The 15,795-nt window shown below is 42.1% G+C and overlaps 1 protein-coding gene across 4 annotated transcripts in view; it reads left to right on the top strand.

Moving 5' to 3' along the window:
* The first annotated feature begins 1,834 nt into the window (after positions 1 to 1,834).
* The window catches only part of VPS54 (VPS54 subunit of GARP complex), a 46,400-nt gene continuing 32,439 nt past the window's right edge, over positions 1,835 to 15,795 (top strand). For 2 of the 4 annotated variants that reach the window (XM_058836885.1, XM_058836884.1), the window contains exons 1-5: positions 1,835 to 1,953; positions 2,288 to 2,371; positions 10,628 to 10,789; positions 11,631 to 11,872; positions 13,297 to 13,375. In XM_058836885.1, coding sequence (XP_058692868.1) covers positions 10,654 to 10,789; positions 11,631 to 11,872; positions 13,297 to 13,375 — 457 coding nt within the window. In that variant the 5' untranslated portion in view covers positions 1,835 to 1,953; positions 2,288 to 2,371; positions 10,628 to 10,653. Of the gene's footprint in view, positions 1,954 to 2,287; positions 2,372 to 10,627; positions 10,790 to 11,630; positions 11,873 to 12,299; positions 12,445 to 13,296; positions 13,376 to 15,795 lie in introns of those variants that run through there. The other 2 variants (XM_058836887.1, XM_058836886.1) reach the window with 2 other exon arrangements.

Raw genomic sequence — 15,795 nt, 5'->3', positions numbered from 1 at the left:
GGACACATTTCAACAGTGAGTGGATCAACCCATCATTCATACAAGGGAGGCATGGAAAATTGTATCCATGCTGCAGGACTCACCTTCAGCCTCAGGCTGACCCACAGGGCTAGAGAGGGAAAAATTGGTTTACCACTAAGTCTGTAGGAAGGGCTTTCCCCTCAAAACCAGCATCTGTAGTTAATAATCACATACAGCTGCTTCTCTTCTGGGGATTCCCTTTACTTTTGCCTTCCACTCTCTTTCCATTCCCTCCTATCTGTCTCTTTGCTAGTTGAAAGTGGCTATGTAGACACTCTCAGGTCCAATTCCAGAAGGTCAGACTACTGAAAGCAAACTGTGAAGTCCATTTGGGCAAATCCAAACTTTCCAACTCACTTGTGAGTAGCTGCAGGAGTCACGGAGACACCCCCAGCCAGCTGGCAGCAATGCTGAGGCAGGAATGCCATCCTCGACCCACACAGCCGAGGACTTTTGTCCGGGTCAACAGCAAGTAACATAAAGCAGAATTCCTGGGGAGGACAGGGCAAACACCACCTCCCTCCTACAGTCTCTCCTATTTCCCTACCTTTATCCACATGACTTAGTTCTGCAAACTCAGTCCTTCTGCAGTCTGGATCAATACACAGCAATCAGTTTTACACTATGTTTGTGATCTCCTTGCTCACTTTATTGCTGCTGTGTCATGTTTTAGGGATTAGGAGACAGACAGACTCCAACTAATGAGATCCCCAAGGGGAAAAAAAACCCGGAAAAACCCCAAGCCACCAGGTTTTGCCCATGTGGAGTGTCTGAGAACAGCGGAGGCTGTAAGGCACAAAGATATTTCTGCCAGGTAGGGGAAAATATGCTATGAAAATATTGTGAATGACATTTGCAGGTTGCTGGAGGGAAATCCCCACTGGCTTCCTAACAAGCATTTAATATTGAACATAGTTGTGGTTTTTGACTGCTTTTGCTGTTCTAGCTTCCAATGAAGTATGCTTGAGCTGTTCTGATATTATCGCCAGAAAGCCAAGGATGGAATTCTGAAGCATAAGAAGGTACATCTTTATTTTTTAAAGCACGTCTATGAAAGGTGTAATGGATGGCCACTGACACTGAAGCCCACAGTTATGAAGTAACAGTAATATTAAACTAGTCTTTCTTTCTGGTAGTGTCACGTTTTCTGCTCTTTAAACTGGTCAGGTCAGACACATCTCTCAAGGAAGTCACCAAGGAGTGATATCCCGGTGATACCTCATTTGGGATTTATTGTCTGAGTTTGCAAAACAAATTGTACCGAACAAACCTCTGCCAACCTTGACCACCAAGGAGCAGAACAACATCTTCAGCCCAGTCTGTCTGGGGCCAGCAGCAGACACAAACAGGAGTCAGTGAGCTGCAAGCCCAGGCATGAACCCATGCAACCCATGGATTTCCACACCCGTGCGTTCACGCAGCCCATAGCCACATGCTTATTAAACAGAGCCAGAATCTGCTGTTAATCAATCACAGCTTCCCTGTGTTTTGATCACTGGCACCGGGCTACGGCCGAGAATTAAAGCGTGTTTAAGGCCCGATCAGGCAGGAGGCTGCTACTACTTCAGTAGGACCTAACGCGTGCCTCTATTTCAGCAGCTTCTGTGGCCTGACGGAGAATTACAGCCTAAAATATAAATCCGAGTCAAACCGGCTGCGCAGCATCCGCGGGGGGGGGTTCGGTGTCGAGGGCTCCCACACGCCGGCCGCGGGCACTGCGGGCCCAGCCCCGGGACCGCACCGCGGGCGGGCGGCGGCAGCGCGGCCCCTTCCGCCGGCCTCGGCCGCGGCTCCTCCCCCGGGCGGTGGCGGAGGCGGGGCCTGGTTCCTCCCGCCGCCGCCCGGGCCCTTCCTGCGCCGCCCTGCGCGGGGGCACCGACGTGTCGCGGCGGAGGAGCCGCGCTAGGCCGCGCATCCCGCCCGGCGCCGCAGGTACAGCGCGGGGGGCCCGGCCCCGCCGCCTCCCGCCCCCGCCCGCCGCCGGGGCTGCCCCGGGGAGCGGCCGCCAAAGTTTAATTTCCCCGGGCGCCCTTTGTGTGGGCGGCCCGGGCGGCCTGGGCCGGGCGGCGGAGCGGAGGGACGCGAGGGGAGGTGGGCGGGGGGGGCCTGCCCGCGGCCCGGTTTCCCTCCTTCCCTGCAAATCCCCGGTGTGAATTTCCATGGTAACCCCGCGGTGGGCAGCGGGCGGTGCCCGCCGGGGGCGCGGGGAGGGCGCGGAGGTGTCGGCGTGAGGCCGGGCCTCCCTCATGCGGTCACTGTCCCGCAGGACCCCGGCAGCATTCCCGACGATGCCACGGGGAGAGATATGACGACGGCCTCCGGGAGATACTCCTGGCGTGTTCTCCATAAGGTATGGGCGGCTCGGGAGCTAACGTTTAGAGCAAGTATTTAGTGGTTTTCTCTGCCGCATGGCAGCCAGGATGGACTGGGATGTGGAGCGCTAAAGGGCTTGTTGGTTCCATAAGCCATGTAGGAATGCGATGGTTCCTGCGTTTGTAGAGGACCCTAAAATTGTGTGATGGGCAGATTAATTTCTTGCATTTCTTTTTTCAAATACCGTATGTGGGGTTGAGAGACGTACACTTGTGGGATTGTAACATACCAAGCTTCTGTAATCCCAACATGAACTTTTATCATCTGACTGCCCAGTTTGGGCCTTAGTATGTTTCTGAGTCCCTTTTTCTTCTCTGTTTTTCTTATATTCTCTAAATATTTAGGATTTCTGCTGCAGGACATAGAGTTATCACAATCCAGTATAAATAAGTATAAAACGTCTATTTTAAAGTCTGTCAAAGTAATTACTGGGCTACAGATTTGCATGTATTTGTTTTTTTTAGTTACTAGCATAGGCGGTATATTGACTTTACTGTCTTACCTGTACTGGTGAAATCCTGAATGAGAAGTCCTATGGACTCGTGCAGCTGTTGCTGTGCAACCCAGCGAGAAATTGCTCTCTTACTGAAAAACCCAACTGCAGTATGTTAATTGTTGTAGTGACTGCAGTAATTGCTGTTGTGACCTGAGAGTCAGTGTGACTCTTTGGAAAACTGTAGTGCAGACAAAAGGTCTTGAGATCCTTTGGGTATTAGGTTGGTGTAGGAGAACAGTGCATAAAATGGACTGACAGGAGATCCACCGCTGTTCATGCAAAAGTTACTGGGCAGACTCCCCAGTGAGGCCAGAAGGTTGCACAAGAGGCATCTCTACCTCTTCCATCGCATTTGCCAGTAACAGGATCTGTCCCAAGTGTCCCTCTGTCTTCAGCACCATCTTTCTCTGTAGTGGGAGTCTGGCATGTGTGCAGGAATCTTGCCTTATTGGCAAGCACAAACTTCATGGGTGGAGAAGGAGATGCGCATTTCCAATGTTGAAGGAAGATATTGTTTGCCTGGAAAATGTCAGGAATTGCTAGAAATGAGTGGAGAAAGCAGACTGCAGGCTTCTCTTTGGCAGTTCGAGCAGGAAGAGGTTGGGAAATGGAATCATGGTCATGTAGGTATTGTTTCTTCTTTTGGGGCAGCAACTCTGTGAAGAGGCCGCTTCTGCTTTCCTTCTACAGAGTTTGGGGAAAATGAGGAGCTGTGAGTCTGAAGAAGAGAGAAGGCCCATGAACATCATATCATCATTCCTGTTGAGAGGCTCACAGTTTTCTTTTGGTTTCCTTTCTCCTTTTTTTTCTATGCACTTTGTTTATTCCTTGTCTTGTTTTATGAATGGAACAGAAAGAGTGAGCAGGTGAGCATGAGTGTGGATATTGGACATAGATATTTCTGCGGCTTCATATGAGTAAGTCCAAGACATATTTACCAGCAAATCTAGGATTTGTCTTCCTATTTTTAGCTCTCTGCACCCACCTCACCTAGGTGCTAGATTTAAGAAAAGACACCTGAATATTCTCTGCAGAAGATAAAGAATTGTTAATGTGTTTCCCTCGTACTCAAAACTGACAGGTCCATGTACTGATCAGATGTTCCAAAGTACTCATGCCTAGTAGCTTAAATATCTCTTTCTCTATCAATCTGGTTCTTAAATTTAAAAAAAAAAGGTGCATTTTGGATGTGTGTGGGTGTGTGTTAGGGCTAGAATATTAGAATTGGAGTAGCATATCTGACACCTTGCAACATGTTAGAGAGTTTCCATCACTTTTATAGAGTCGCTGTAAGCAGCAGTATAAGACCTTCCTTTTGGTTTTTGGCATTCTAGGTGTAGCATGACCATTCTGGGTTTTATGCCATGGAATTATTCATTCTTTTTGTCAACAGAAGCTGTTTGAGGGATGAAAAGGAAGTGATGTGAATAGAGGTGATCAGTTTTGTTTATCTTCTATTGGGCAGGTATTAATTTTAATACAAGGACTATCAACAGACATGGGTGGCACACTGTTGGTCACCAAGTTAAAGTTTGGGTGGTCTTGTTTGCAGAGTACCTGGCCTGTAGAGAGACAGTGGACTGGCATCCTCTGTCAGGACTTGATGTGAAGTGCACTGGGCCTGCTTTTTGATAGTCTCTGGTTGCAGCTTTATGCATGATATCAAACTGTGAAATATTTCTATTTGGCTCCCTCATAGCCACTTGCAGTTCAGGACTTGGGTAAGGCTTCAGAAAGACACAATTCCCATGAAAATTCATATTTTTAGGAGGTTATTTTCTGAAGATAAGTGGAGCCTAGCCCTGCTGAAGATGGCAAGTGGAGGGGCTGTACATGGAATTGCGCTGTTGACGCAAATTGCCGTGAGCATCTGTCAGACTCCTTTTGTCACGTCAGGACCTCAGTGTTGCGATTTTTGCTGGGGCTGGTGCAGTTCTTCTGCCTTTTCTCCACATGTCACTGCTCTGCAGTCTGCCTTTGACAGACTCATAGCAGGAATGCCTACTGGGGCTCCTTGGTCTTTGTTCAGCTGTGTGGACCTCTCTGGAGCTCTGTAAGATGCTCATATTTCACTGTTTTCCAAGGGGTAATGCACACTCTAATGCTGATGCCTGGAAAAAAGAGTACAAAGAGACTTCACTCTCATCTTGTGTGTGATAGTGTGGGAAACTAACCACAAGGCCTTTTCTGATACATATTTTTACTGCTTTGATGATTGTTTCTGAATGATTCTGACACCTCTGGTGCAGAAGAACTGGGTTCGTAATGATCTAAATAGCTGTAGGTCATTATACTGTTTCTCCAGCACAGAATCTGCCTTTTGATTTCAAATTAGAGCTCAGCACTGGGAGGTTGGGTTTCCAGATGAGAGGAAGTACATTTGCTACAGTGGGTACATCACAAGTGTTTCATATAATTGTTTATTTGGTACCTGAACGAAAGTGAAATACTACTTTCCAGATAGTTTGGCTAAAAGGAGATAAATTTCTTTCCAGTTCTTGACAAAATGTTTACACTTGTGGATTATTTTAAGTAATAACACATTATTCAGTGATGGGACTTTTTGGAGTAATTATTTTCAGAGGATCTTATTCTTCTGTTTAAAGAAGTGAAGCTCAGCTACAGCTTTTTTTCTTATTTCTTTTTTTTTTTTCTCTTTAATCTGCTGTTCATGTGGCTACAGCTGGGAAGGGCAAACGAAACCAGTACAAAATGTAATAATATGAAAGTCACATGTTGTTTTATCCTGGCCTTGTAGGCTACCAATGGTGCTTTGCAGTTGGGATGCAAGTGTTCTGTTCTTTCTTTGGAGTCACTACCACTTTTTCTTGCCTGTTTCCCTGTTTGAGGAGAGTGTTTTGAGATGGCCTTGTGAAAGAGACAATTTAAGGGGAGGGTGGTGGCATTACTCTTTGGGCTATTCAAGTGCTCTTGCTTTTCCACAGTCCCCATTTTGCAGTTTGCTGGGAACGTAGCACAGTCTGAGGAGTTACAGAATCTGCTGGAGCATAACAGCATGTGTGGCTAAGCAGGGCTGATGGGAAATGCAGGTAACTCATACACTGCTTCCTTGTTGGGTTGATTTCATCCCAACAAGGCTAACCTGGGTGGTTGTCAGTCATGCTAACTTTGCAGAGAAGGTTCACCCTTCTTGTGTGAGAGCCCAAGATTTGGGATGCTGCTGGGGTGTGCAAAATGCACTCAAATACGTGCATGTTTGTGAATACAAATGTGTTTATTAGGCTCTCAGAAAGGCCAGGCTCATGTGGTCTCCTCTCTTAAGTTGTGTGAAGAGGTTTCATGTTGGAGTGTGCTTCAAATGTAGATGGCTTGCCATGGGGACAAGTCACAGCTCTCCTTGTCATTCCCCTGACAGTCATCATCTTTGTCCTCTGAAACTCCAGGGGGGAAGCAGGTGTTCAGAAAGGGCTTGGGTTAGCAGAACAGCTCCCGCAGCTTTAACCTCAGTCTCTGAAACTGCTTAAATGTTTCTGCTCCAAGCTAACCTTGGCTCCCCTGCTGCAGCAGAGATGTCTGTCTCAGGGCACCAGGATCAAGCATGGAAATTTCAGCCTGAGGAATTAGCTGGGTAAAAAAAAAGTGGAAGCTTGTGCTAGTGCAGTCTGGCTCACATTGCCTTACAAGGGTACAGTGGTGTACTTTACTCGTACCATGGTTGCCCTGTTACAGGGTGAAATCCTGCTGATTTAGCAAAAAGACCTGTGTAATAATACATAGGGAAAGTTCAACTTTTGAGGACTGAGTAAATATATAAGGCCAATAACAACATGCCATTTATTAGCTGTTGAGGTCCTGGAAGGAGGAGTCACTTGTGCATTTTTATTTTAGTTATGTTTCAGGTATGCTTTTCTTTAATAAGTGTCTTTGGTATTTATCATATATTCTAGAAATGGTGCAATATCTTGCTTTAGCTTGACTTGTGGGTGGCTTCTGATAGTTTTCTATTCCAAAGCATGTTGGGTATCCAGAAGAGTGCTTGAAATATTTTCATTTCATGTTGTTGCCAAAGCCATGACAAGCATCAGGGACTTTAGCATGCCATTTGTGTTCACAGAGAAACTTCTCCTGCTTTACCTTTGGGATGCAGAGCACACCCCTTGAAAAGTGCCTGCTGGTGTCCAAGTGTGGTTCCTTGTGGACAATGGGGAATACTTGAAGGAAAGCTTGCTCAGTGCTGCATGTTCACTTGGAACCCTGGGGGCTCTTTCCCCTGAGCACTGAGTGTCTTGTCTTAGGTGTCACTATTTTTGAAGCTAAAATAAAATTTAGAGAGCAGATTCTATGGATGATACTGAAGAAGCAAAGCATGTGAATAATTACACTCAGAATATGGGAAGACAGTTTCTGAAGAACTTTTTGTACAAGTCCTGACACTTAGAAAAATAAACATGTTCTCCAGAGTTACAACCACCCTGTGCAATTACTTCTGAGTAATACACTTGGTTGTTGTGCTCTCTTCCAACAGCTGAAACCTTGGGTGTGAAACTCAAGAGTCACAGCGTAGTCATCTCAGAAATAACCTCATGTGATTAATGCGTTGCTAGCTCACAGATCTGCTGTTTCGCTGACTGTGCAGTATCCAAATGTGTGGCTCTTACTCTTGTCACCACAGTATTTTGTTCCATGCTGTGTTGTACAGCTGTGTCATATTGTACTTGCTGAGCACGTTGCTGAACAAGAATGTTTTTAAAGAGGAGGCTGTAAGTTGAAATGCAACTCTGTATGCTTAAACTATAGGAATACTGTGAATTCAGATCATCAAAGCTATTTTCATTGTTGCCATGGCTGATTTGGTTTAACTTCAGCTGTATTAAGTCATTACAGTGACAGTGTAATTTAATATAATCTTTTTAAATGAGGAAATTAATACAGTGTGTACAAAATAGATGTAATATATTGAAGGCATATTGCAAATAGAGCCATAATCCTGGGTTCCAGGTTCCATAACTACTCTTATGTCTTACCTCAAAACGTTTTTTTTTAATTGCATTAGTTTAATACACATTTCTAGACAAAATGTGAGTAAATTATGGTGATTACTGGAGAGAACACAGTTGATCTAACCCATTTTAATTGTATATAATTTAAACAGTGATGTGAAGAAGTTACACGGTTGCATATTCTTACTACAGCCATATGTTGTTTTAAGTAAGAGACTCAGGGGACTCACCATTTCATAATTCACTCTGCACAGTTAATGCAGTTAACTGCATTCGCCTGCCTGTCATTCTGCACAGTTAGTGCAGTTAACTGCATTTACCTGCCTTTCACTTTCATGGAAAATTGAATGAGTTAAAATACTCTGCAGAAATTTTGTTCTGTGTTAACACTGAGTTTCATTTTTTTGGTATGTTTAAATCAGGAAATTTGTATATCGTGTATTTTGAAATGTTAATTTGGGGGCTAGTTATAGATTCATTTGTCTATAAAATGTTTAGTAATGGAGCGCAAGGAGCTGCTGTTCTGTTGGTGAATAAATTAAATTTTTTAGTTTTGGGTAAGGTTAGTGCACAGAGATGAGTGTAGGGCTTTTTGCCTTTATATGGGCTTGGCACATATTCCTTTGTAGCGTGGATTTAATTCAGGTACTATTGTCCAGTTTTCTCTGTCTTTCTGAAGTTATACTTTTTTGGGTAATTTAAGGACTGCATTTTGAGGAATGCCTGGTTTTGGGCAGTGCAGAGAATAGTTTTTTCCTGTGCAAATGTTGTTATCCATTGGGGTTAATTGTCCACAAGGTCTTGACTTATGAGGGTACTAGAATAGCTGCTAGCATGAATAATTTAGTACAGCATCAGATTGCATGCCAGTTAAGAAGGCCTCTGCCTATGAAGCCTTATATCTTGTTGAAATCCACTCAACAGTATGAAGGTTACTGCTTGCACTGGTATTTTATTGTACTCCTTTCATTTTATTTTGAGATTTGTCAGTGAATATTTCATGGTGATAAGTAATGAAAATATCTGTGCAAGAGTAGGTAGAGCTTGTTTGTGAAATGCTGAGGTGTTGAGCTACTCTCGAGTCTTAAATTTTCTTTTAAATTTTTGATTAACATCACACAGATAGCATTTTCTCCATTCAGATTTATGTAGTTGAGACAATTCATATCCTAGACAATTCTTTTAGACAGTACTTCATTGTGGGAACAGAGAAAGGCTTAATGAAAGGCTTGCAAAAGTTACAGGATTTCAGTGCTTTCTACAAATTGCCCTAGTTGCTTGTACATCTGACTAGAGCAGACTGTGACTCATATTACAGAGGCTTTTTCAGGAGAAAAACTGCAAATACAACACTTTGAAGCACTTCCAAGTGCAAAAAACTTTACTGTATGCCTTGAGGAGCAATACCAAGGAGACTTGGTCATGGCAACGTAGCACTGGATGTGTTTTTTAAGAATGCTAAAATAATAACGGTTTTGTCATCATATACTAGATTTTTCACAAAACCACCCTAAAACATTCATGAAGAACTTAATGAAGAAGTTATTTTGGAAATGTCAAGGGAATACATAAAAATATGAAAATGCAATAAAAGTATTGAAAAAGGATTTTGTGGGGCTTTTGTGGGAGAGAGATTAGTGCTTTATGGTATTTAAGGAAGACCTATCAGATATCTGGGAATGTTTTTTGTCTGACTGTTCCCATTCTCTGTCTGCTAGTAAGTTTTTCTTATGATGGGCCTCTTCATTGGGATGCTCTGTTATAGTTGAACATCTCTTTTAGAATTGTTTTGTAGGCCACTTTCAACCTCAGTTAGAAAGTAGAACCTTTTCTTTTTCTTTTCCAAATGAGATTTTTAATATGTGTGATGCTGCTGGAAGCTGACACGGTGAGATACAGCATCCCTTGGTGCCCACTTTAGCACTTGAAGATAAAATTGGCCTTTAATCTTCTTGTGCTCCTTCACAGGGTAGTGAGCAATTTGAGTGCCCATTATGGGTTATTAGTTAAGTGCTAAGATCTTGCTAGATGTGTTTAATTTCTCCTTAAAGGGGAGGATCCAGATGTGTCCCTTTGAACAGGCACTCCTTGAGCTGTACAGCTTTAATAAACTCTCAAACCTCTAATAGTTGTACTACTGTCTGATATTTTGATGGAGTTTTTGGAAAAACTGGAAAATTGCAGTTTTCTTTACAGGTGGAAAGAACTCATTAAGATCATCTCTGGTGTAAAATTTTTAAGGCTATTTATTTTCAAATTGGGATCTTGAAATTGAACTGAAAATTAGTGGGACTTTGCTTACTCTGAAGCTTTTTGATCTATGATTTAATTGTCTTCCTGTGCAAATACATTATGCTGGAATAAACTGCACTTTGCTAAGCAGCCATAGAAGTTGAATTGTCAGTTTTCCTGATTCAAATACAAGATTTCCTGATATTTGAGAGGAAATTCTATTGTGAATGTATGCAGTATGGCTGCAATAGTTATGGCAACAAAGGAGGAAGTGCCTGAAAGACTTGCTTTTTTTCCCTAATGTAACATTTTATTAGTGCTGTGCACAAGGACGGGCTGTCCTCCAAACCCACAGGTGTGTGAGGAACAGACTATGAAGTTACATTCTGCCATTTATTTTTATGCTTAAAATAAACTTTCTCCTGTTGTTGAAATGTGTCAGTTGAAGTATTGCAGTTAAAGACAATAGTGGAGTGTCATTGTTTTGATACAGCATGTCCCCAGAGCTTTATTAAAGCCTTGTTATCTCTTGTTTCCTATTTAGCTTTTATCAAGTGGTGATTTTATGCAATGGCATCAAGCCACAGTTCTTCACCAGTGCCTCAGTCAAACAGCAGTGATGCTTTCTTTAAAAAAGAAGTGGACGCCACAAAACGCTTTCACCCTGTGCAGTCCCTGCCGGATGTGTGTCCCAAGGAACCCACAGGTAATGCTGGTGTGCAGGGGGAGGGAGGAAGCAGCTCAATTTGCTGAACCATTGCCAGCTATCCAGTCAATATTTCTTGCATACTGGGTGTAGTGTACTAAGGCATAGTCTTATTTCCAAGCATGCTGTGATTCTTTTTTATACTACCCAGTGTCCCTTTGGAGCAATAGGAGAGACTATTTGCAGCTTGTTTAAGATGCCCCCATTTTAGGTGGGACTTTGCTTGCATGATTCCACATTACAGCTGTGAACCATATTCCATGTAAGAAGAGGGTGCAGTCTGACAGAGCTGGTAGCAGACGTGTCCTGTGTGCTTGGAGCCTGGCTGCATTCCTTCTGGGAGATATCCCAGCCCTTCTGCAGGAGGAAGCAAGTGACCTGTCTGTAGTACTAAGTCTCTGGTGCTGTTAAACCAGATTTTAGGTCACAATTCAGCTGTTGTGTTGCACTAAAGCTCGGTTTACACAAAGGAGTAGGTGGGATGGGATCTTAAGAATTATGACACATACTAAAGAATTACAGCTGTCATTCTGATCAAGATCAGATTATTAGAAATATGTTTGTGGTCGGAATCTTTTTCTCATCAGTAGAAGCTAATGTTGAACTGAATCTATTTAATGAGTGTCAATACACCACTTCTGTGTTCAAATTTGAATTGGTTAATCTCATAGAAGAAATGCAAGGTGAAATGTTGTAGAAGGAGAGTATCATCTGTCATTTGCATAGATAATTCTAATCTATATGTAATTGGTAAAATATGGTTTGCTTAAGAACCACGTTTTAGCAAAAGCTACATCTTTGTTTCTCACCCTAACAAACTGTCTTGTCTTTTGTGCTGCAGGCAATCCCAATAACTTACATGACAGCCCATCTCTAGTTGTGGATCAGCAAAGATGGACTATTTATCATTCCAAAGTCAATCTCCCAGCAGCACTAAATGATCCTAGGTTAGCAAAAAGGGAATCTGATTTCTTTACAAAAACATGGGGAGTGGACTTTGTGGACACTGAAGTCACGCCTTCATTCTACCTCCCACAGATCACCAAGGAACATTTTACATCATACCAACAGGAAATCACTCCGGTAAGAACCCCCAATTAGGTACACATAGTCCTAAGGACCAGAAAGAGATCCTTCTTCTAATCTGGTTGTCTCTGCTAGTAGCCTGTTGTATGGTTTGCTGATAATTAATTTGATTTTTCAGTGTTGGTTGGGTCTGTGTTATACATTTCTGGTTTTATAATCTCAGAACCCATCGTATGGAAAATACTCTCTGAATTGTCCTCAGGCAATTTCATGTTATTTTTAACTTCTCTTTCTGAGTACTGAGCTCTGCACCAGGACTTGCCATTCATATTTATTCTTTCTGGTCGTTAATCCTTTTTTTCTGTAAGGACTGTTTAAGGATTGGGCTCTACAGTGCAACATAATGTTCTCCATAGACCTGTGGATCAAATGACTAGATGCTGCGAGGGTTGGAGATATTTTTTAGGACTCTTCAGTCTAAACTTTGCAACATTTATACATGAACTTCTTAAACTATAAAGAGGCCTATTATCTTGATGATTTCTTTTGTAACAGGGAAGTGTAAGCTACATCTAAGGACACCAGGACCAGTAGGAGACTTCTACAATCTCTTAAAAATACAATTGTCAGTAAGTATGTAGTATTCTTTTTTTTTTTTTTTTGACTGAAAGAACATGTAGAAGTCTCCTGCTGTTTTCTGCTTCCTTGGTTTGTAACTTCCTTATTTTTATTTTTTTTTGCTGGTTCAGAATTAGCTGCAGGAAGTGTTACTTGTGTAATTATAGTTAAAGATTGTGGGAGGGAATTGTCTATAACTGAACTTATTGCCTTTAACATATTGAGCATTTAAAATGTTTTAAGATTTTATTCTTTAAAATTAGTACTTCACACAGTGACTTCTAAATGAAAAAAGATTTTGGAGCTGAGCTGTGATGTAGCTTCTAGCACAAATCTGTTGGTGTTCTTTAGAAACAATTTCTCACCGCTGTAATCCCTAGTGGTGTTGAAAATTCGAAGTTCAGCATGATGAAACAAGATATGTGGTTTCAGCAAGGTATTCATTAGTAATATGTGCAAGTAATTTCTACTTTCATCCAATTTGATTTAGCAATGAGAAAGGATTCTTTGTGTGTTAGTGTGATTTCTGGATTAGTCAGCAAATGAGTGTGTATGTAATTACAATTGATCTATGATAGTATATCATTATGTTATTACACCTCTTCAATAACTTCTGTGCTCATTTTCTCTTGAGATGTAAAGATACAGGAAAAAAACAACACATCCACTATAGGCTGAAGTTTTTGGTACCTTTCACCTGGACAAACTTTGTCTGAGCTTACAAGGGGAAGAAAATACTGAGAACTTGCAAAATTATTTTGCATAATTTTGTTGCGTTTCACTAAATGTTTTGCTTCAAATAAAAAAAAAAATCTGTGTTTTAAGCATCAGAATAACTCTTTAATATATTTTCTCTTCTACAGAGAGAGAAAGTTCATGAAAGGTGCAAGAATATTTGTACTCCTAAAGATACCTTTGACAGGACACTATTACATACTCACGGTACAGTCAAAGCCTTCTTTAGTCATGAAAAAGTGATGCCTTTTTGTATCAGTATGTTATAACATCAGTAGCAAGTGTTATGAATGTTACTCATCATTGATTCTATAATGTACTAATTGTCTCTGTTACTTGCTTGAGATCTTCATGTACAATAATAGCTGATGATTTCTTTGAAACAATAATTGAAAACTCAGACATGGTGGGCTTAGAAGTATTCATGCCCACTGCTGACATTTTATAGGTCAAAACATTAGTGATGCTTTTAAACTTTTTCTTGGTATGTTTGGATTCATGGCAGGTCATTGTGGCCCTGGCAGTGCTTTGTTTAACTGCTTTTTGTTTTACGATCCATTGAAACTGTTGCATCAAATTTGTATCACCTGTTGGCTTCTCAGTGAAGAGCTGCAGTGCCATTCCTGTATCCTGTATTCTCTGTATCTCTGCCGTGAGAGTCACATCATGGCTGAGGTGGGAAATTGTATCTCTACAAAAAGATGATCTAGTCTAGACCATCTGCTCAAACCAGGGCCACCTATGGAAGGACAATGGCCAGTTGGGTTGTGAATCTCACAGATGGAAATTACGTAATCTGTCTGGGCAACCTGTTTCAGTGTTTTACCACCCTCCCAGTAGAAATACTTCCTTGTGTTCAAAGGAAATCTTCCACATATCAGTTCCTGCCCGTTGCCTCCTGTCCTGGCACTGGGCACCACTGAGAAAAATCAGCTTTGTGTTCTTTGTGCACCCCCTCATCAGGTCTTTAAGCACACAGATCTCCCCTGGGCTTTTCCACCCTAAACAGTTTCTCCTCCTTGTTTCTTGATCATCTTTGTGGCTCTCGACACAATTCACTCCAGTATGTCTAGGTCTGCCTTGTGCTGGGGAGCTCAGACCTGCACATGAAGGCTGAATTTCAAGACTTCATGGAAGTAGTTCAACTAATTGAAAACTAGACAGGAGGGAAGGCAAGAGGCAAAATAAATTAAAAAAAAAAAAAAAAAAAAGACATGTAAAAGGAAAAGAAACACTCATAACTTGGAGACACGTTTTTATTATTTATTGTAATTTACTTTCTCAAAAAAGTTGGCATAAAAGGGTTCGTTTATCAATCCTTATTTGATAAGTCTTATCTATATCAATGTCTACAGGTTATACAGCAAAAAGGATTTGGTTGTTTACTCCTTCTGATCAAGTTATTTCAGTTGACTTTCTTCCTCCTCTTCTGTGCAAAAGGAAACCCTTCTGAGGGTTTTCTCTGTATTGGTGTTACTTTGGCATAACTGTTCCAGAATGAGTGTGTGCTGCATGCTGCAACATCAAAGTGCCTTCTTCAGTCATAGTTTAATCCATTTTAAATGAGTCTGGGTGTCTTTAAAAAGAGAAAATTACTGTCAGCAAAGTAACTGGGAGTTCCATGTGTAACTGGACAGTTCCTAGCAGAAGAATCATTTGGTAAACTGAAGCTTGTGATTTTCTATAAATTCTGCTGTTACTGTTTCCTGTCTTCCTCCAACTCCAACTCACAAGACTTGGCCTTTCACTTCTTTAAGAGTTGGTTTGTCCAAAGGCTCCAAAGGAGGACAACAGGATGATTCCAAGGTTGCCTTTTGTACTTCGATACAAATATATGAGAAACAAATTAAGTAAAAACCAAAGTGAGCAGTGTGGGAGCTGATGCTGAGGTAGCACTTGCCATGTTGGTCGGGGTTGAGCAGACTGCCCAGCAGAGATATGGACTTGTTGCTTTTAAATTCCTCAACTATTTTGTCCCCCAGTGTGCCCCCTGTTCATAGTGCCCTCTAAAGTAATTAATAAGGGTGGGACAGGGGATTTTGGCTGAAGCTCAAAAATCTGAATTTACCTTTTCTTCAAGTTCTGCTGGGATATAGTGAATTAACTCTTTTCCCAGCTCAACGCTCTCACCCTCTGCCACTGTCAGGTCAGCATACTCCATGGGAATTAGTGCTGCTGTGCTGCTTGCTCATTGCTTGGGACTGTGGCCCGAGCCCTTGTTCATCCTTCTAGACAGTCTTTGTGCACTCAGTCTCCAAGTGCTGTGCAAAAGTGATTATATGGGCAGCTTCAGTCCAAAGCATTAAAACTGGGGTGATGTTAGAAGGATCTTTTACTGGCCTTTGCCAGTGCACTAATGAATGTGAAGTGCTGAGTGGATTGCTTTGTATGACTAACACTGACATTGCCAAAGCAGCCAAGTGCAAGCTCCTTTGAGTAGTCTAAGCGTGAGACCTGAACTGCAAAGGACAAAAGAGCACTTCAAGGAATCAGAATATGTCAGGTTGGCAGGGACTTCAGAAGACCCTTACTGCAATTGCCATCTCAAAGCCAGTTCAGATATCAGGTCAGGCCAAGCCACGCAAAACTTTACCAAGAAAAATAGAAATAGCCAGAAAATATCTACA

The sequence above is a fragment of the Poecile atricapillus genome, chromosome 3, assembly GCF_030490865.1.
Source record: "Poecile atricapillus isolate bPoeAtr1 chromosome 3, bPoeAtr1.hap1, whole genome shotgun sequence".
NCBI classification, from domain to species: Eukaryota; Metazoa; Chordata; class Aves; order Passeriformes; family Paridae; genus Poecile; species Poecile atricapillus.
The sequence above is the reverse complement of the archived record's forward strand: the minus strand, read 5'-3'. Positions and strand labels throughout refer to the sequence as shown.